At 34.9% G+C, this 23,150-nt stretch overlaps 1 protein-coding gene across 1 annotated transcript in view; it reads right to left on the reverse strand.

Moving 5' to 3' along the window:
* TRDN (triadin) overlaps positions 1–23,150 on the reverse strand; it is a 393,952-nt gene that overhangs the window by 144,772 nt on the left and 226,030 nt on the right. The window contains exons 14-17 of the mRNA XM_058735145.1: positions 19,661–19,714; positions 12,343–12,372; positions 2,009–2,038; positions 1,277–1,294 (exon numbers count right to left, since the gene is read on the reverse strand). Of these exons, the coding sequence (XP_058591128.1) occupies positions 1,277–1,294; positions 2,009–2,038; positions 12,343–12,372; positions 19,661–19,714 (132 nt within the window). The remainder of the gene's footprint in view (positions 1–1,276; positions 1,295–2,008; positions 2,039–12,342; positions 12,373–19,660; positions 19,715–23,150) is intronic.

A 23,150-nucleotide genomic window follows, 5' to 3' on the forward strand; every position in this document is an offset into this window, starting at 1 on the left:
GTCACAATCCACTGAATTTCTCAAAGAAGGAAGCGGTTGGGATGTAAATGAATGCCTGGGAAGGCATTTTTTTCTTAAATTAAATCTACCAATGCTCCCGAGATTGTCAAGGAGACACAGTGTGTCTGCAGGATCTTTTAAATTATATAGACTGCAATAAAGCGAGGGCCTTAGGGTTATATGTGTGTGTGTGTGTGTGTGTGTGTGTGTATAATTTAATATCATTTTTCAAATCTCTGGTTGTCCTTCATTTTTCTGCTGGTGCAATGGTTTATACAGTGTTTCTGTTTCCGTGTGCTTGTGCTCATCAGCAGCAGTGCACTCACATAAATCTGAAACTGAAGGAACACATACTTCTCTATAGATAGATTGCTCCCCCTGGCTGAGTTGCACTATAATTTCATGATTCATCCCACAGTACATTTAGAGCATTTTTATGACACAGAATGCCTCAGCATCCTAACCTTTTACAGTACCAAACCATACATAAAATTTTCAAAAATGCTATATATTTTAAAACAGATGTTTTTTAATATCACTGGGATCCTTAAAAGCTCTACATTCTGGGGATGTGATGGTTTTTAATAGCTGATCGAGTAGGGTTAAGTTGGGGCTTTTTGTTTCCATTTGTTCAATATATCCGAATTTCTTCAGAGGATAGCAAAAGATATTTGCAAAAGATACAACCTCAAGGTATCTGGCTTTACTGTTAGCAAACAGCTTTAACATAGTGTTAAAGCAGCAGTAGATGCTGCCTAAGGGATGGATTTCAAGCAATGCTATTACACGGAGCTCAGGTGCTTATAAGGGTAAATCATGTTAAGAACAAAATGTCATATATATAATATGAACATACCAAAATATTTATGGATTGCAAGAAGAAAGGTAATGAGAAAGAGGTTATGAAACCAGCCTGAAAAATAAATTCTATTTGGTCTTTTTTAAGGACTGAGAACTTACCAGATTACAGGAATTATATTTACACTCACAGTTTTGGTTAATGGAATGAAGTTGTATTTTTAGTTATGCGGCTGTGGATAATATTATTAGATGATTGTATGAATTTGGAAATGGACTTTGAGAATGATTGCCATGGTTTTCAGTCCCTCTGACCCTCAGGCTGTGTACTTTTTCATACTGACAGAAAAACAACCAACAGAGTTCACATGCATAAAACAAAAAAAGAGATTCAAAACTGCAAGTCTATCAGCAGGCCAATAATGATAGTAAAGAGAAAAAACATATACACAAATATACTTTGCATGTATTTCCTTACTTTTTCCCTTGGGTTGTTCTGTTGGAAGAAATAAAAAACAAAACAAAACAATTGCTCTTAAAACTTTTAAAGATAAAACTGCTCTCCGAACATATGGACTAGACTATAATTTTTCCAGCCCCTTTCCCTATCTCTTTCCTTAAATTTCAGTGTTGCTCTAAATTACTGGCAATTACTGTAGGTGTTTCCATAATTTGAGTGCAAAACATTGTGTGACAATAAATTGACTTAGAATTGCACTGTTTAATCATTTTCAGTGATTTATACCTTGCAGACTTCTTAAACACAGGTGAACACGTAAACCCATATGAACAAATACAAAAGAAACAGGTATACTTGCCAGATGAGTTATGATTCTATTCAAGACTTAAAGTAATGATTCAGTTCCTAATTGATGCTGGTGTATTCAAGATTAAGTGAATTTATGCTTTCTGGTAAAATAAATGCTTGATACTGAACATTATACAATTTCTTGTCAAGAAAACATTTCTTTGAAAACAATTATTGTGAAAGGTAAACATAGGCAATATTTATTTTTTATTTTGTTAAATATTTCTAATAGCAATATTGTCAGAAAAGATTTGGCTTTCTCTCATTCTCAATCTTTTTCTCTCTCTCCCCTTCTCTCCTTATCCTATATGTAGTTTTTTTCTTCTACAATAGTCCTTGAAGGATAAATGCAATTTGGGGATTCATCAAATATAAGACAGAGAAAGAAAATATTTCCAATACCTTCTATAGTTGTTTTTGTTTTCTTAGAATCTGAAAACACAAAGATAAATTATTGATAAAGCAGATATGATAAATTAACAATTTATTAGTTTACAGTAAAATGCCAAACACTCTGAAGTAATCTTCAATAAAATGCACTGATTGCATGATATATTTCTAGAATATGAGGCTTAAAGAGAAATTACTCTGTTTTTGAGTAGATGAGTATTAGAGTGAGGTAGTACATAAGAAATTTTCTGAAATATAAAGATTACAAAAAAGAAAAGAGATAAAAAATATCCATATATGATTTGCACAGAGATTACATTGTGCCTATCAAAGCTGGTAACTCTTTCATAGAAAGTCAAACTGAGAAAATATATGGTCTGTTCCCATAAAGATGGGCTAAAGCCCATGAATTTAGTCTGAAGTTTCAATTGTTCAATCTGGAGCCACCCAGATGACCTGCTTTACACTCTCTGAGCAATCAATATATTTACAATACAAATATTCAATTATTTCTGTGAAAAAAACAGGTTGAGGTTGTCACTTAGGTTACTGATGAACATATCATCATTCTTCGTAGCTGCCATAAAGTAATAATTAATGTGTATTCAATAGTCAACAGGCATCTGTTTTATTTGTCTTTTGTGTGTTCAGTTTAATTATGAAAAATTTTACTATTTTTTAGTATTTAGACCATGCAACTTTCTGTTCCTATCACTTGAAAATAAAACGAGAGATGTTGATCCCATTTTTCTTTAGTATAGAGGCATCTTAAGTTTCTGCTTAGAAATATTTATTTTTTTCCATGTTTTTTTTTCTTTACCTCTTCTGTAAATTAACTTTGAAATTTTCTGGATATTACTGAAATTAGAATTATAATAAGGAACTATAAATTGATCATTGGAAAAGGTAGATAAACTGTTTTCGGGCTGATAATTATATGCTTTAGAACTGAGAACAGTAGACATTCACTAATAATATGTAAGCTAATGGATTTGTGGGTCATATAGGAATGTAGTTGGGTCCATGATTTTACTTCCACAATGAAGTAATGGAGCTAAAATGTTTAAAGATGACAATGAATAGGAGTTTATCCACAAAAAGCAGTTACATGGTCAACTGAGTTGTTTTAAGAAAAATGACAACCAATGACAGTAATAGTGTTGTAAAAGTAAAAACTCACTTTCATAGAAGTATAAGCTAGAAACACATTTTAGGAAGGCAACTGGAGAAATAACCCAGAAAGTCATAAAAATGAGCATGGTTTTGATACAGTAAGTCCACTACTAGAAATCCAAAGAGAAAAATGGAAAATTATCATAAAAATATACATAGAAAGAGACTTTTCCATGAAATTGTTTTATATTTCTAAATAATGGGAATATTAAACAGTACCCTCTGAACAGTAGTGGAACTCTTAAAGAATTCATAGGATAGCCACATAATAGAAAAATACAGTCATTAAAATGATATTTTTGCAACCTGTGAGTTTCTCATTTTTCTGTAATAGGAGTATGTTTCATGTACAAACAAACCTTATTATGAAAAATAATAAGTCCTTGGAATAAAAAATTTACTTATAAGTAAGCATCTATTAAGCATTAGTATGTCCAGCATGGCACAGTATAAAGAATATTAGACTAGATTTTTCTTAATATCCTTCCCACCCCCTCAAAAAATAGTTTCTTGATATTTAGTTTCTCATCTGGAACTATAATTAAGTAGGCTAAATTTATTATTTAAAATGTGCTTTACAGGACGCCTGGGTGGTTCAGTCCATTGGGTGTCCAACTTTGGCTCTTCATGATCTCATGGTTCGTGGGTTCGAGCCCTGAGTTGGGCTCTGTGCTGACAGCTCAGAGCCTGGAGTCTGCTTCAGATTCTGTGTCTCCCTCTCTCTGTCCTTCCCTGCTCCTCACACACATTCTCTCTCTCTCTCAAAAATAAATAAACATTAAAAAAATAAGTAAATAAGATAAAATAAAAGTGCTTTGCAAACAATTTCTCATTCATTTCCTTCATGAGTAATTATCCTAATCAGATAAGCAAGTAACACAAATATATAGAAAAATATTAAATAAAATAATTTCATATATGAATATGATAAATATCATCTTACTCATATGTCTAACAATTTATTAGTAATACAAATATGGATTTGTATAGCACAACAGCTGAAGTTATGAAGTGAAAAGTTCAATGATCATTGTAAATTCTCAATTAATTTGGCTCCAATATACTGGAGTAGGATTTCTGCCTGCCCAAAAAGTCACGCGACTCTCACAGAGTAATCTTTTGAGCCTGGAATACAGCCAATATAAAAACACAGGAAGATTGTGGTGGGCACATGCTTATTCAGGAATACAATTGAATGGGGCACCTGGGTGGCTCAGTCAGTTAAGTGTCCAACTTTGGCTCAGATCATGATCTCTTGGTTTGTGAGTTCAAGCCCCAAGCCCCACATCAGGCTCTGGGCTGACAACTCAGAGACTGGAGCCTGCTTCTATTCTCTGTCTCCCTCTCTCTCTGCCCCTCCCCCCAAGTGCTCTCTTTCTCTCTCTCAAAAATAAAATAAAAACTTTTTAAGACTTTCGAAAAAAGAATACAGTTGAAAATCAAGTTTGGGAAGATCGGTGGGACAGACAGAAGATGAAATGTGGCAGATAAGAAGACTATTTCCACCCCACCCCTATTCTTTGACTAGATGCTGGCATGGGGGAGGTGTGGAAAGCTAAATACAATATTTAGCTGTGAAATGTCTGCTCTTTTAATCTGCATTCTTTCACCCTCATAATAGGAATTGGTAATATAATGTATTATATATCAATTGTACTGAAATGAAAGAGTAAACAAATCATTTGAAGTCCAGGATCAGATCAGCATAGAATTTATTCAGATAAAGTAAAGTGTTTCATGAAGAAGAAATGTAACAAAATTATAAGCCACTATCTAACCAGGTAAATCTTTCAAAAGTTCACTCATTTGTTCTAAAAACTGGGAGCTATAGTGAAATTAACTTAAAGTACCATTTTAGAATCATGTTTGGGGGTTAGGAGTCAACACAGCAGGAGACTTCTACAAGTAAAATACCTGAGCAACCAAAAACATAATGCTTGGAACTGAAAGATCACATACTGACCCTGAAAAGCTATTAGTACTAGCCATTAATACTCAGGCTATTAGGCTTCATTATACCCTCTCAGCATTCTGCTGAAACAGCTTAAAAATATGATAAAGGCTTACTAAGTGAATATACTTCCCTAAAGACCATATGCCCAATAATCTGAACAACAGTCTTTTATTAAGAACATCAAGACTCACAGCAGCTGTGATTTAAAAGAAGTGATGTGTTAGCAATCTGTTTAATTCATCATTCACTCATTGCTAGTGATGCACAGTAGTGTCCCTCATCTGGGGCGGGGTGGCGGGGTACATTCCAGACTCCCAGTGGATGCCTCAAACTGCAGATAGTACCAAACCCTGTATATCCTATTTTTTTTTCCTCTAATGCATACCTATGATAAAGTTTAATTTATAAATTAGGCACAGCAAGAGATTAGCAATAATAATAATAAAATAGACAAATTATAACAGTATACTGTAATAAAAGTCATGTGAATATGGTCTCTCTTAAAATGTCTTACTGTACTGTAGTCACTCTTCTTGTGACAATGTGAAATGATAAAATGCCTGTGTGATGAGGTAAAGTGACGTGAATGACATAGGCATTATGATTGATGTTAGACTACTATTGAACTTCTAGCCATGTGTCAGAAGGAGGTTCATTTGCTTCTAGGTGGTGGTTGACCTCAGGGGATTGAAACTGCCAAAATGAAGCCACAGAGAAAGGGGGACTACTGTATCTGGTATGGTCTACTATATTCCTAGGTGATGCCAGAGAAAAATGGTATATCAATTTCATTGAAGGGAAAATTAATTCTACATAGTCTAATAATGCAGATGATGAAGTATTCCATTTTCTTTGTATAACTTGCCCCGTTGACACCTTTACTCATTTACAATAACAGATATTTTATATTTTGCTTTGTTTTTCAATATAATCTCCCTTCGGATCTCAATTCTGAAGCCCTAGAACCTATAATTCTCACATGCATTCAGCTCTCCACGCTCTTGTTCTAGCTATAATAAATGAGAAATGTAATCCAGCCCGTTCTCAATGAAACTATGTCCTTCAGAAGATAAACTGTGTTGGAGAACTCAAAGGCTTTCCAGCCCCTAAGAATTCATAAGTGAAGCTAAGTTTAAATGAATGGGATCTACCTAGATGTGTTAGTGCAACCCAAGTAGCAGTTAGTGATCAAAATATACCTACGATGAAATTGTCAGTTTTTGGCTATGATTTCTCAGACCTAAAAATCTCCCTGGAATATAACTTCCAATAATAATTTAAAAAAATTCTTCCTTCCCTGGGATGAATATCTACTCATATTTCTTGTGGCTCTCATATTGATCTTAAGAGTCCTAGATATTATTGATTCATTCACAGAATAAATATTTATTAAGCAATGTGATAACTGAGGAAATGTGTTAGTCCCAATAGAAGATAAAACTGACTTAGACATGGTGCCTTTACTCAGAAGTTTTAAAGTCAATTAGAGTAGGCGGAATTTGGATACTAGTAATATGAAGTACCAGGTGGCAAGAAATAAGCAATGGTAGGGAGGTATAAATAAATTCTGATGGAAGATTATAAATGAAAAAAGAAACTATATTTAATTGAGAGGGTCAGACAGATGTCTTAGAGGAAGTAGAATTTTTCCTGAGCCCTAAAATCATTGAATAAAATGTTGAAGGAAAAGGAAAGGATAAGGTCTACTATGATGACAGCAGGAACAAAGGCAAGACAGCAAGTTCTATGTTAAAAGTTGAGAATGACTTGGTATAGAAGTATGTAATACATAAAGAAAGAAAGTGGATAGAAGTATAGGGAAAAGATTCCACCATGGTGCCATGATGGTCGTGCACATATCCATATAAGCCATACAGGCCAAGTTTTAAACCATAGCTAATGTGAGTCTCTGTAGAATGCCTCATGATCTTTCCGGAACATAATAGGATGGGAGGCTGTCATAGGCAGCTTCTTATTGCCTCCTAAGTTCTCCTGCCTAGAACCCTTGAGAATAGAATTGCAGACCATAAAACCATGTGAGTGTATGTGGTCTAGAATTGGCTCCTCACCGCTGAAATGTTCTTAACTTGTGTTGCATTCTCTGGCCTCTTTTGGGGGGTGTCATCATTTTTTGTTGTGTACGACAAGAACCATGATGTGCTGACACCTTCAGATACTGTTGCTTTTGCTGACCATGAAAGTAATGAATTGTCTCTATCTCAAGAGGGCTCATTGTATCTTTACTGGTGGAATTATTTAGGCCTTGGCTTTGACTTTGCCTAGCTGTGTGCATGACAGGAGGTCAGAAAACAGACCATAAGGACTTGGATTATAGGTTAAGACCTGTAAACTATATTTTGTGGTTGAGGTGAAACTACTGAATATTTTAAGTAGGTAAAAACAGGAAAAATTGTGTGAAGCCAATTGAATATTTTGGAGGAAAGTATTAGAGAAAATGTTATAGGCAGGATTATTACTTAGGTTAGAGATTCTCAAACTTTTCATCTCAGAAATCCTTTAACTTCTTCACAATTTTAAAAGATCCCAAACAGCTTTTATTTATGCAGTTTCTATCCATTGATACTTATAATTTTAAAAATTAAGGTTGAAGGGCACCTGAATGGCTCAGTGGGTTAAGTATCTGGCTCTGGATTTAGGCTCAGGTCATGATCTCCTCGTTTGTGGGTTCAAGCCCTGCTTTAGGCTCTTCATTGACAGTCTGGTGCCTACTTGGGACTCTCTCTGTCTCTGTCTCTCTCTCTTCCTCTAAAAATAGATAAACCTAAAATTATTAAAATTGAGAAAAATTTAAAAAATATATTTGCTTATGCGTTTATTAAAAAAGAATAGGGGTGCCTGGGTGGCTCAGTTGGTTAAGCATCCGACTTCGGCTCAGGTCATGATCTTATGGTTTGTGAGTTCAAGCCCCACATCGGGCTCTGTGCTGACAGATCAGAGCCTGGAGCTTGCTTTGGTTTCTGTGTATCCCCCTCCCATGCTCATGCTCTGTCTCTGTCTAATAATAATAATTAAACGCTAAAAAAATTTAAAAAAAGAATAAACATGTTACATGTTAACATAAATATTTTTATGACAAATATATTTTCCAATACAAAAGAAATGGTGAGATGAGTGACTTTGTTCTACATTTTTGTGAATCTTATTAATGTCTAGCTTAATGAGAAGATGGTTGGATTTGCATATCTGCTTAAGTATTCAATCTGTTGCAGAATCGCAAATTATGTAGCCTCTGGAAAATGCCAGTGCATACTCATGGGAGGATGAGAATGAACAAGGCACACGATGACTTCATGTTTTTACAAAAATAGTTTTGACCTTGAGGAACCACTGAGAGGGTCTCCGGGACCCCCAAGAGTCCTTGACCACATTTTGAGGACCTGTGACTTCAGAGATGATTACCCTGGTCCACATGAGAAGTTAGAAAAACTAATGTGAGATCACAAGCGGCAATGTGAGGTGAAAGCTAGAGGGCTGGAAGCTGTGAATGAAGATCAGCCATTCTAATTATTTTAGACAAGATTAAACCAAAGAGAGTTCAACCAAATTAAAAATTCTAGAAGACAAAATGCCAGGGGCAAAGGAGTAACAGTGATTGAAGCTTACCCCAGAATTTGAGTCTCCTCGTCTACAAGGAGAGTGGGGCAATGACATAAGAAGAAATAGAGAATAAGCACATTTTATAGTGAAAAATGCAATTTAATGGAACTTGACTTTGAGAACTAATGGAAAATAAGAAAGAACATGTGTTAACAGATAACAAGTAAAATGTCTGTAAGGGGAGAAAGAGTGGCATACAAGGGAAATTTCAGTAGAAAAGGGCTTGCAAAAGGACCCCAGTTGAATATTCAAAAATGTCACTCCACTTAAGCTAAGATAAGCTCAGTGCAGCCAAGGGTCTCTCTTCTTAAGGTTTCTAAAAGAGACTTGATGGGACATAGGGGGATAAGATCTTAAGATTAAAAACAAATCTTCAGAGTTCACTATGCAAGAAACCCTTTGCCCCCCAGTGCACAGATCATTGGTATGCACTTTTGTTTCCGCATTTTATAATTCACTAACAAAAGAACTTCACAGAACATTCTAATTAATTCTAAAAGCCCTCCTCATTCTCTTCTTCTCTAGGAAAGCTGTCAACCATTAATATCTTTGAATTATACCCCAAAAGTTTGCATGTGAGTAGAAATAAACTTTGTATAAGGAAAATGTTGAAAATCCAAATTGTATCTGGTTATTTGTACTATGTCTCATTTGGATAAACGTGTGCTTCCTGCCTCTAGGGAAAAGATTGCAATAATCTTATTGAGATTATAGAAAATAAGAAACAAGAGCCAAGAAACATATGTCCATATACCTCTCAGCCTTGCTTAACAGGAGAAAGGGAAATAGAAGCTCATGAAACAAAATCAAATGGCTGGCTACAATAGCTGGACATTGAGTCTGTTCTCCATTTATACACTGGAAACAATGAAAATTATTCTAGATAGCTGTCTTTTCTCTTAAACATCATAATATTCACAATTACAAAACTTTTCCAAATAAGAGATAAAAGATAATCTATGAAACTCTTTGAAAACAACACCAATAATAATAATAATAATAATAATAATGATAATAATAATAATAATAGGGGTATGTAATTTATACATTTTATAGTTGGTGATGGACACTGGATCACTTGAATCTCCATGGCAAAGCTCTACCCAAGCTCTCCAAGCTCTTCCAAATATTGCATACTGATTACAAACAATTTCTCAAAAAAAGAAAAAGAAAATGAGGCAGCAAATTCAGGAAAAATAGAACAAAAAAATCCAGGAGCCATAGCAATGAGAAAAAAGAACCATATATAGCCTAAAGTTGTTCAGTTAGTAATTTGACTACTGTTGTATATACCCAAAAGTCTTTTAATACTTTGGTTTGAATGCTAACAAATGGAAAAATAGCTGTTCATATTATTCTTTTTCTTAACTTAAATGGTAAATTGTTCTTTATTCCCAAGAAAGAATGGTGGGGGAAAGATTAACATTTTTGAGTAGTGTCTTATCAAAGTAGTTAACATTTTGAGTAGTTACTGTCTTATCAAAAACTTACTACCTCTTTTTTTCTTGTAACATATCTGTATCCTCATCACAGTGTTGATCATGTAAGTGATATAATTTCCAGAATATACTGAAAGATTTGCTATGTGTACATGCGTAATTAATACTGATTTCAATCTCTTGAAGACAAACATACTAATGTGTCTTTTCAGGCTTTATTATGATACCATGGTTTTTCTCTCTCTGAACAAATAATGACCAACTAAAATATTTTTTCTGTCTCATATCCATGAACTCTTAGATTCTTGTTTAATAGAAGCAGAATGTGACTCCCAAACTATGATTATGCAAAATTCTGATGATACTAAATATTAAATATAACACTTGCTTTGCATTTTTCTCAAATTACATAACATTAATTGGATACAACTGTCATTTTCAAAGTTAGCAATGATTGCTTGTGTCTTCATACTATTTTTACTAAGAAAATAAGCCTGGATTAATAAACAGTGGTGATATTTAGATCCTGTCTAAGTATTGTCAGGGTGCATAAGAAACACCTCTCTAAATAAAACCATTGTGACTGAGATGACCTTAGTATTTCTCTTAGTTTGACTAAATTTTAGACAGGTTATAGACCCTCGATTTCCCTTTTATTAGTACATTTGCTTTAGAAAACTTGCAATTGTAATTTTTTAAATTTTTTTAATGTTTATTTATTTTTGAGAGAAAGAGAGAGACAGAGCATGAGGAAGGGAGAAGCAGAGAGAGAGGGAGACACAGAAATTGAAGCAAGCTCCAGGCTCTGAGCTGTCAACACAGAGCCTGATGCGGGGCTCCAACCCACAAACTATGAGATCGTGACCTGAGCCAAAGTTGACACTTTGACTGAGTCACCCAGGCGCCCCTAGAAAACTTGCAATTGTACATTCTTTCCCTGTTCCTTTGAAGTATAAATTGTCTATACCGAGAAGTATCTTTCTCAGGACTGATGAGGCATCCTTTTGAAATGTAATCATCAAAGAACACAGTGCCCCTATCTCCCAATCTCTATGGGAAGGTAGGAGCCTAACTTCAATAAGCAACGACTAGTAACACAGATGGCCTAATCACAATGACTCGCACCCCATGTCCCAACAACCCTGTGTCCTCCAGTACCTTTCCACTAGCTCATCTCAGAGCTTTAAAATTCTTAGGCTTTTTGTTTCAGTGGTGTTCAGAGTTCAACTTCTCCTATTACAATGGACTTGAGTCCTATTGCAAGAGTCTTAAATAAAATCTTCCCTACCTGTTAAATTCTATTGGGTGCAAGTTTTCTTTGACAGCAAGAATATTTTACTCCATCTCAGGACATTCTGACAAAAGGAGGTGGTGTGCAGGGGATGGACTATAACTTATTTGCAACTTAATAGACCAAAGTAGCATCAGTTGCTGGTCAGTGTCAGAGATTAGTAGTTAATAGAGTAAAAGTTCTGAGATTTTGAGAGGTTATGTTTTATCTCCTTTATCTTGAGAGAGAGGAGATTTAAAATTTATTTTTGAGGGGCAACCTGGGTGATTCAGTCAGTTAAGTGACCAACTCTTGATTTCGGCTCAGGTCACGATCTCACGGTTTGTGAGTTCAAGCCCCACATTGAACTCTGTGCTGACAATGAGGAGCCTGCTTGGGATTCTCTCTACTACTCTGACACTCATGCTGTCTCTGTCTCTCTCAAAATAAATAAATAAACATGGGACACCTGGGTGGCTCAGTCAGTTGAGTGTCTGACTTCAGCTCAGGTAACGATCTCATGATATGTGGTTTTGAGCCCCGCTTCAGGCTTTGTGCTGACAGCTCAGAGCCTGGAGCCTGCTTTGGGTTCTGTGTCTCCCTCTCTGCTCTTCCCTCACTCATGCTCTGTCTCTCTCTGTCTCAAAAATAAATGAACTTTGAAAAAAAATTTTAAATAAATAGATTTTTTTAAATGAAAAAAATTTTTTTGAAAAGTAGTTCACCTATTTACATGAGGTAAAGTACAAAAATACATTCATGAGAAATGTATACATAATATAGATCCAGTTATCCAAAGGAAATACAGACAGGATGGTAGTCAAAACTCAACTCTGAATTTTGGTAAATTGTTTACATAAAAGGCATAGTGGAATTTTTGCATTAAACATACCTTCCTTCTTTTCATCTTTTTTAGCTGTTGCTGAAATAAGATAAATAAAATCATGTTAAGACATATTAAATGATCATTCTTCAGAATACTCCTGGGAATATGAGAAAGCATTCCATGTATTTATAAATTGAGTGGATATCTATGCACAAATTAATCCATCGAAATCTGCAATAAGAGAATAACCTGAAAATATTATTTCATATGAGTGTTTTTTAGTAACTCAGATATAAGCATAAAACCATAAAAAGAATTAAAAAGTATGTCATAACATAGACAAGAAGTCAAATTAATAAGTACAGTATATGTTTAGTATAAGTTCATCTTAGGTTTGAAATTATTGTATCTGAGAAAACCACAAACACTTCTAGAAGAATATGAATAGATCTATGCCCAAAATGAAAGTAATATTTAATAAATTATCTCTGCCTAACTACTAAGAAATTGTATACCAGTTTATTATACACATTTACAGTAGTTGTGTTTAAAAGGTACCATTTCAGCAAGGGGTAATGACAGTCCCACCCTCCTTTCAGCAAATGTATGCCACCTTTACACAGAGAAAAGGCATAGCACATTTTAATCATCTTTGAATTCTGACTTCCTCTGTGGTGGATTTCATCTAATCCTGGATCATGAATCTAAATCTGGATCTAGGTTGTAACATGTGTTTGCTACCAAAAACACGTAGGGTTAGCTGGAGATTGCTCCAAATAGGATGACTCCTGGTTTTGTGTAAAGTTCATTCAGGAGCCAAACCCACTCAAAGAAGCCTTAGGTCACACAAGTTGAATCAGAGATTGTGCACATCTCCTTAAAGTAATCCTGCCTGAGTGAATTAGAATTTGGGGGACTGGTGCACCTGGGTGGCTCAGTGGTTTCAATTCATCGTTCGGTGAGATTGAGCCCCAAGTGGGCTCCATGCTGACAGTGCAGAGCCTGCTTGAGATTTTCCCTCTCCTTCTTTTTGCCCCCTCCACTCTCTCTCAAAATAAACAAAAAAACTAAAAAAAAAAAGAATTTGGGGGACCACTTAGAACCAACATGTAAGACTACTTTGGGTGTTTAGTCTGGGCTACGATTACTAAAGCGTCTTCTCACTGGGGTTTCACAGTAGCCTTTTGAGGAAAGCAGCCCAGAGGAAGAAACCTACATTACAGACAATAAATGGTTTGCACAGGCTCATACAGAAAACAACAAACAGGGGCGCCTGGGTGGCTCAGTTGGTTAAATGGCCGACTTCAGCTCAGGTCATGATCTCACAGTTCATGAGTTCAAGCCCCGCATTGAGCTCTGTGCTGACAGCTCAGAGCCTGGAGCCTGCATTTCTTTCTGTGTCTCCCTCTCTCTCTGCCCCTCCCCCATTCACGCATTTATTCAAAAATGAATAAATGTTAAAAAATATTAAAAAAAAAAAAGAAAACAACTAACAGAGTTAGGTCTAAAAGTCAGGAACAAAAGACTGAAAGGGAATATCTTTAAATTCATTAATTTAATTTATTATAGGTTATTTTGTTTTCTATTTTCTAAATGTCATTAAGCATTGTTACTTTTGTAGTAAAAAAATATTTTACAACCTAAATAATTCTACCTTATAACATTTGTTCCATTTAAGAGGATTTTAACTGTAAGATACAAAATGTATAAAGGATCTACATTTATAATATTTTTTAAGTTAAAGCATCTGTCTATTTCAATGACATAATGAGGATAGTAATGAAGACAACTAAAAAGAATTAGAAGATATGAGCAACACCTGATAGATTTCAAAGCCATGAGGCATAATTTCAGCAAACCCTATAGGTTTGACTCAGTAGGTTTATTTGTTGTTAGTGCATTACTTTATAAGTATGAATCTCCTCCAAAAAGCTTTATAATTTTCAAAATCATCCAATAAGTAAACATTTTGATTCTGGAATTCACTGATTTTTGTATTTTGCCTGGAATTTGTATAGTAAAGAAAAACAGTGAAATGGATTTGTCCTTTAATTTACTGCGAGAGACATATTTTATTTTGTTTTTCTCCTATATAATTATCTTGACACTATTTCCCAATATTTGAGTCTCTAGTAAGTGGGATCAAAGGATTTAGGTAGAGAGCTCTTTCAACAAAAGCAAAATAACACAAATTCACAAATTAAAAAATTGCTGTCCAGGGGTGCCTGGGTGGGTCAGTCAGTCAAGTGTCTGATTCTTGGTTTCAGCTCAGGTCACAATCTCACAGTTCATGGGTTTGGGCCCCACATTGGACTCTGCACTGACAGTGCAGAGCCTGCATGCGATTCTCTTTCTCCCTCTCTCTGTCCCTCCCCTACTTTCTCTCTCTCTCTCTCTCTCTCTCTCTCAAAATAAATAAATAAATTTTTAAAAAAATTTTAAAAATTGCTGTCCAGGGGCAGCTGGGTGGCTCAGTTGATTAAATGCTTAACTCTTGATTTCAGCTCAGGTTAGGATCTTGTGATTCATGAAATCAAGCCCCGCATCGTGCTCCATGCTGATGGGGTGGAGCCTCCTTGGGAGTCTCTGTCTCTCTCTGTCTTTCTGTCCCTCCTCAGCTCATGCTCTCTCTCTCTCTCTCAAAAAAAAAAAAAATATATATATATATATATATATGAATAAAAAATAAATTAAAACCATAAAAGCAGGGGCACCTGGGCGGCTCAGTTGGTTAAGTGTCTGACTCTTGGTTTTGGCTCAGGTCATGATCGCACAGTTTGTGGATTCAAGCCACAGGTCAGGCTTCATGCTGATGGCATGCAGCCAGCTTGGGATATTCTCTCTCCCTCTTTTTCTGCCCCTCCCTAGCACACTCTCTCTCTTTCTCTCAAAATAAATAAACTTTAAAGAAAAAAATGCTGCCCAGAGAGTCCTGGGAGATGCCCTGGCAAGAGAGTGGCCCTAAACTTCACCAGTTTAGCAATAAACACACTCGTTGAGGACAACCAATGCCAGAAAAAGGACTGAGAACATGAATGCATTTTGAAAACTCGTTATCTCTTCTGAATTCTACAGAGAAGAAAAGCCCTCCAAAAATAGGCAAAATCTTTTGCAGTTTTTTTTTTATTTCTAAAATAATCTAAGAAGAACAACGCATTCATATGCAAGTGCAGGCATGTGGGTATGTGTATAAGTGTTCCTCTTTCCTACTTTCATATTCTTCAATAGTTTTGGTTTCAAACTCTACAGTAACAAGAGTTGAATGAAAAAGTTTGGCCTATTCCTTCATAGTTGACACTGGCTTTGCTTCTTGCCCTGTGTTCCTTAAAATGAGTGGCTTTTATTCACAGCCATCTGGAAAGCCATGTGGTCTGTCAAGCTGGATTCCACTCCAGAAGTTAATCCAAACCAGGCTTTAGGGATCCAGCTGCTTCCAGAACGGTTTTCTAACTTTTGTTCCATGTGTCCCACTGCAGACTCTCATTCAACTCGCCTAATTCTATTTCACTGGATTATGTGGCTCGATGACCCTGAATCTGCTGAGTAGACATGATTCTTCATTATTGGACTCTTTGTTTTCATATTCCAATGAGACTGCAATGGTTAACATTCTAGTTGTCTTGTTCTCTTTCTATTTTCTATCTATAATATATCAAAGACTTTTAATGTTTGCTTTAGAAATCCAAAGGGGAAAAAAAAGCCACTGGAAATACGCTAACACAGATGAATGTATGATGCATATAGACTCATCTTTTAAGGTGATTTCTGTTGTAACTTCTGTCCTTCCTTGAGCATTTCATTGTCAGCAGGTGTCTGCCCAACCATTGCATCTGCCTAATTTTAAAAAAATTCCTTATTTTTCTTCTCACTTTTCCATTTTAGTCTAATTCCATTTTTTCAACACAATTTATTATGTAATGTCTATGAATCAGATTGATCTCCCACCTAGTTCTTACGGGCTATACAGAAAATTCACTGCATGGATGACCCTCCATCTGCTCAGCATAAATCCACCGAAAAATGAATCCTCATCTTCTCCCTTAAGTTAGTTCCTTTCCCCGGGATTTATTTTTAAAATTTTTTTAATGATCATTCATTTTTGAGAGAGAGAGAGAGAGAGAGAGAGAGAGAGAACACGAGTGGGTGAGGGGCCCAGAGACAGGGAGACACAAAATTTCAAGCAGGCTCCATGCTCTAAGATGTCAGCACAGAGCCCGACCCCGGGCTTGGACACACCAACTGTGAGATCATGACTTGAGCAGAAGTCAGACTCCTAACCAACTGAGCCACCCAGGTGCCCTCCCTGGGACTTATTTTTGACAATTAAATCATCTTATTCACCCAGCCTTTAAAGCTCAGTACTGTTTTAATCTTCTCTTGTTTCATTGTGTATCTTCTATCAATTAGCGTTTTTTTAAATATCCAACTTAGTTGCAGCTTTCCGAGGTCACTGACACCATCATAGTTGAGGTTGTCTCATAACTTGATAATGACAATAACCTTTCACAATTATCACTAACTCTTTATTTAAAGCCATCTACACTAGCAATGCTTTTTTACTGCCAGTTTATTCTTTAGTCATGCTCCAAGCCCACATGAAGTCATCCTCTCCTCATCCATTAAGAATCCCTCAACCCAACTTACTAAAAATCACTTTGTCTTAACTAATATGACATTTATTATCTCTACAAGTCAATTCAGCATTACATGATATTCTATTTATGTTATTATTTCAATTTCTTGTATCTCCAACTTATAATCTATAGTATAGAGTCATTTTTTTCATATTCTTCCCAGTGTCTCAAAACTTTCTTAAATTCTTTAAATATACTTCCAAAAAATGTGTGATAAATATTAATAATAGAGCAAAATATTTACATATTTACACACAGCTTATATAAAACTAGATAGTAAATATTCCCTTTGTTAAAAAAGTTTAAAAAGTAAATAAATGAAGAGGTATATTCTAGTCTTTTACCACAATATAAGCATCATTATCAATTTTGTCACTTTATACTTCAAAAATATCAGGGCGCCTGGGTGGCTCAGTCAGTTAAGCGTCCGACTTTGGCTCAGGTCATGATCTCACAGTTTGTGGGTCTGAGCCCTGCATCAGGCCCTGTGCTGACAGCTCGGAGCCTGGAGACTGTTTCAGATTCTGTATCTCCCCCTCTCTCTGTCCTTCCCCACTCACTCTCTCGTTTTCGCTCTCTGTCTCTCAAAAATAAATAAACATTAAAAAAAAGATATTGTTTACTTCAAAAATATCAGCCTCTGCTACAGCAATACTGCCAATTGTGCTTAAGCTCTGTCTTCTAATAAAGTATATGCAACTATTAATTATTTCTATGCATGATTAATAATATGACTATGGTATTATAAAACCTAAGAAAGATCTATGGAAGATGTGCACAACACAAGTGACATTTATTCCTGCTTGAAGTGTCCCTCTTTTGATGTGTCATTGCCATTCTAGTGAACAGTGCTTTGTGCACTATGTTTAATCAACACACTTATCTAATTTCTTAAAAGAACGGCTCTAACGAGACTTTGAAACTCCACGGTATTAAAGACTCAACAGTAAGTCTTTTATTCCAAAAGAATAATTTCTGAGGCTTCCTTGTCCAGCATAGTTGGAATGCAAAAATGAAGAGCCCAAGGTCTGAAGCTCAAATTTGAAGCAAGTTTCCAGATATCTCTGCAATTTCCTCCCCTTGAATTCCTCTAATATGAGACTAAAGCAGCATTAAACTCTTGCCTCAAGTGGCAGTTCCACACCACGAAGTCCTCAGAAGCTTCAATCAAAGCAGAAGTGTCCCAGGACAAGTGTTTTTTTGTTTGTTTGGTTGGTTTTGCTTTTTTTTGTTTTGTTTTGTTGCTGTTGTTGTTTTGTTTTTAATGATAACATCTATATATTAACCATGATACTTGAGGACCTGACTCCGAGTTGCATTTTCATGAATAAAAACCAAAAGTGATAATATTTGTCCTGCTTTTCTGCCTCCCGTAATATTTGTTATACTCTGTATTAAAATTCTCCTAAAGAAGATTCTGTTTTCTTAAACAAAAAAATGATCAAATGATGATCAAATGAAAATTAAAAATTAGTATTATAGCTCCCAGCCCTCTTAGTATACATTACTTATAAATAACATCATTGGGTCAGTGGAATGGAATGCAGTCAACCCATGTAACCAGTATTTACCAGGATGATTCTGCACATAGTTGGGTCCAGGATTAAATGCAACCATGTTATATGTCATATGCTGAGGAGTCTGCTACAAAGGCCTTCTTCCCAGAAACAAATGTAATACCACCTAAATGCATATCCTTTATTGCTTGATATTGTTTAATGTAGTGGGCAAGAAAGTAAAGATTTTCTCTATTGGAGTGGAGTGGTGGGATGGGTTAACAAGGTGATGGGGATTAAGGAGTACACTTGTCATGATGAGCTCTGGGTGATGTATGGAACTGTTGAATCACTGTATTGTACACCAGAAACTAATATAACACTGGATGTCAACTAACAAATTAAAATAAAAACTTAAAAAGTAAAAAAATATTCTCTATTAAACATTTTACCCTTTTTCCCCCCTAAATTCTGCAAAGTTTTCGTAGATGACAAAAGGCAGAATACTTGTGTCCTTCCCTTATATCAGATTACTCCTCATGGTTTAAGAATAATGGTCACATAATTCATATTCCAGTCTGTTGACTTGGAGTTACAAGATTTAGAATAGCTTTCTCAAAGGATGTGATTTTGGATGATGGTTAAAAAATAACTTTATAGAAAGATTGTTTAAAAGAAGTATCTTTCCCAAACTGATGCTTTAAAGAATCAGTATGTTTTTAAAGATCTCTTAAAGGAAACCACTTCTGATGACTCCAAAATATTTGTAAGTGATGGAACTGATTTTCTCACATGGCTCCTAAAAACTAGGGAGATTACTTTGCAGTCATATCCAGAACCCAATTTCTGCAATCTTGATATAGATGAAATAATATTAACTTAATAACATTCTGACTAAGTTTTCTAATTTGACACAAGTTACACACAAAAAAAAACAACATTGGAATAATTATATTTATTTGTAAATCTCTACCAATCTTTCTATCATCTATCAATATATGGCTTATTTTTAGAAACATAACTAAAAGCTCCATGACTGAAACTTGGAGTCAACATACTAACTCTTGGGTCCTTTGTGGTTCCTCCAAGTACTAAAAATAAAATACTTGAAATGTGTATTTTAATGCAACAATGTTTTCTGTAATAACCCAGCAGATGGTGCTATTCTGCAATAAACAGCTTTTGCTTTGTTTAAAGTGCTATGTACTTTATAAAAAGAAAGAAATAGAATGTTTGAAGTGTTTTATTGCTTACCTTGTGCTGCAACTTTTGTAGTCCCTTGTTTGGTTTCAGGAGCTTTCCCTGGCTCTTATAAAGAAAAAGATAAATAAATTACCATGGCGATCTATTTCCGAAAGATATTTAACCCCCCAAAAGGGGGAGAGTAGAAAATCAAAAACAGACATAAAAAACATTGCCCTTGGCACTCGGAATTTTTGTTATGAAATGAATACAATTGTTAGAGGGATCATTAAGAATTAAGCTTATTGAGACCAAAAAAAAAAAAAAAAAGTTTCCCAAAACTGCCTTATTGTTGTCTGATCATGGCACACTTTGCATTTGTTTGCCACCTGAATCTGAAAATCTCAGAATTCTTTGTAAACTATTCCTGTATTATCAGTGCTTTGAAATGGGCGGAACAGGTAGACATAAAGTGTTTCATAGAAGTTCACTGAGTGACTAATATGTGGATAAAGTCCAGAACTCCCAATATGCACTACCAGTCTGACTCAAGATGCCATTCCCTGTACCGCTGGCATGCCCGCCACGACTCCACTATTCATGAGGTCCCAGGTGACAGTATGCATTGTGACGGAATAAGAAAACTTCATTCTGAATCTTTCTTCTTTCTTGTCTTAGGTTTCTGATTTTTTCAGAATTTTCTCTTTAAAGAAACAGGATACAAAAACACATGTGATAACTACTTAATTATTTAATTAGCATGAAAAGTAAAGGGGAAATAAAGATTATAAATAGAAATGCTTATTTCCCATTTTACTCAATAATGATTTCATAATTATCTTCTATAAGTTTTTGATAATTAAATTATCATTTAATCATATGGGAATGAAGATTTGGTCATTTGTTATAGATGTTGACCTTTATTCATTCATTCATCATGTGTTTATTTAGGACCTATTATGTGTATACATTAAGTAATGTGTAAATGTGGTAGCTAATACATATATATATATATATATATACATATATATACACATATATATTCCATCTTTCATTGAATCATCAACTGTTGATTACAGCTTATTTAATATTACACTGTTAGAGTTATAAGATTGTGTCAGAATAACTTGCAAAGAATCAAAGTTTCCATGTTTTTCTGGGCAAACAAAAGAGATTTAATTTCTAACTTACGCTTCACCTCTTGTTGGTGGGTTAATTATTCATTTATATCATAATTTTCAGGATTATGAAAATGCCAATTTTTATTCTGCATTTTATAAAAGAAATCTTATTTGACTCACATATAATTTTTATTATTACCCTATTTATCATTCTGAGAAAATATCTTTTGCCAAATTAAATTGATTTGATTTTACCTATAATCTCATTATTATTAATTGTCATTTTTTTTCTTGAGGAAAAATCCATGCCAGCTTCATGCTAGTGCTATTTTTGTCACACCTAGGATAAATCACCTCAATACTTAGCCAAGATTTATATACAGATATTAAATTTTTAAGTATTCCTCTAACCTTACCTAACCTTCCTCTAACCTAAGTGACTAGCTTTTAGTAGCCACTTAATAAATATTGGTAAATGAAAAAATAGATGAAAGGATGAAAGAATAGGTCCAAAAGATCATCAGAAGTACCCTAGCCTGCTATGGTGTTTCCTTCTTTAAAGATCTTAACATAGCAGAGAATTGTAAGGTAGTTCCTAATTTTTAAAAAGAAGATTTAAAACTTGTGGTCAGTATAGTACCTTAGAATTTTAACAGCTGATTTTCCTATCTTCTCTTTTTCCTTTATGTTCTCTCAGATCACTGCTCCTAAAAGATCCCTCCACACCTAAGATTCTATTGGAATACTCCATACACCCTACTGTGAATTATGGGGAACTTTTCTTAGGGTTCTATTACTTCTCCTGTTGATCATTCGTTACTCTGTCATCTGCTTTCTCCCTCAGTGGGCAGGGATCAGATCATGCCCCTGACCATTCAGCATTTTCCCTTTGAGTATCCTGACAGGTGACAGACTCTCAAGAGTCACATCTTCACTAACCTTACCAGGTATCTGACTGTGTGCACATTGAGTGAGCATGTTTTAAGGGCTCATATCCTATGGGCTCTTCTTTCTGTTCCCTCTTCCCCACTCCCTAAAAATCCACCAATCTGCTAATGCACAGTGATGCATTAAAGATTCTGTTCCCAGGGATGCTTAGGTGGCTCAGTAGATTGAACATCTAACTCTTGATTTTGGCTCAGGTCATGATCCCAGGGGCATGAGATCAAGCTAAAGGTGGAGCCTGCTTGAGATTCAGTCCGATTCCCCCCAAATCCTCCCTACTTCTTCCCACCCCTCACACACACACTCTCTCTTTCTAAAATACAATTTAAAAAAATTAAAAAATGATACTGTTCACAGACAAAAGGTGTTATTTTAAAGGGGTCATTCTACAGACAATGTCCACCCACAAAGGAATAACTTTAATGGAGCTGATTCTCAAGACTGTGGCAGTAAAATATTATTTATCACTCCTAATTCCATTTACTCTTTCTCTGATCTCAAGCTTTTATGTCAGTTTATATTGATTCACAACTATTATATTAACTACATCCTAGTAGAAATTAAAAGTTTAAAACTAAATGCTTTCCAACAAGTCTGCCAACTTGCATCTACCCGACATCAGCCTCAAATCTATTGAGGACATATGCACAGGTGATCGGATTTGATATCTGCTTGTGTACAGCATTTCAGTTTTCAAAACCACAAGTCTTTAAGGAAGCAGTCAACTCTGAGACAATAAATGCACAGCATTAAACCCACACCAAAAATCGCATAAGACTGAAAACACATCAAATCCATAAAATCTTTATTATAAATAATATTTCTGGATTTTACCACTGCCATCTGCAAAAGGAACTTTTTATTTGGAAAAACTTCAACTATATATAAAACTAAAGAAGAAAGTATAATGAGCTCCATGTTCTTAGCACCCATTTAATAATTATCAAGTGATGGCCAGTCTTATTTTCTCTGTATCACTCACTATCTCCTCTACATGGGTCCCAAATGAAAATTTTATTATAGCAAATGATTTCATCATTCTATAGCTTTTATTTGATAATTTTTATAGTTATGTGTTTTAAATAAAATACGATGATTTAAATTAAAACATCAGATGATAGGAAAATTAATGAAAACTTATAATAATTCTGAAATTGATAAGGAGACAGGATAGACCCAGATTAATGTGCCAGTATAATTTACTTGGAATGTTTTAGCAGAAAATCATCAGAGAAGTTAGTGAGTTAGTATTTTTAGGTTCCTGAAACAGGTGTTTATATAAACAAATTGTCATGATTCAGATAAGACACATGGAACAGTCCAATTTACAAAATTGAAAAAATATTATGATTCTGCAAATATTTTGTTAAGGAATCAATTTTCACACACAAGTTTAAATATTACTTTAATATCATGAACTCTTCATCGAACTCTTCGCCTATAGGACTCTGTTTATACTGACTTCTTTTATTGTTTTCTTTCTTTTTTAAATGTTT

This window comes from Neofelis nebulosa, chromosome 6, assembly GCF_028018385.1.
Source record: "Neofelis nebulosa isolate mNeoNeb1 chromosome 6, mNeoNeb1.pri, whole genome shotgun sequence".
Classification (NCBI taxonomy): Eukaryota; Metazoa; Chordata; class Mammalia; order Carnivora; family Felidae; genus Neofelis; species Neofelis nebulosa.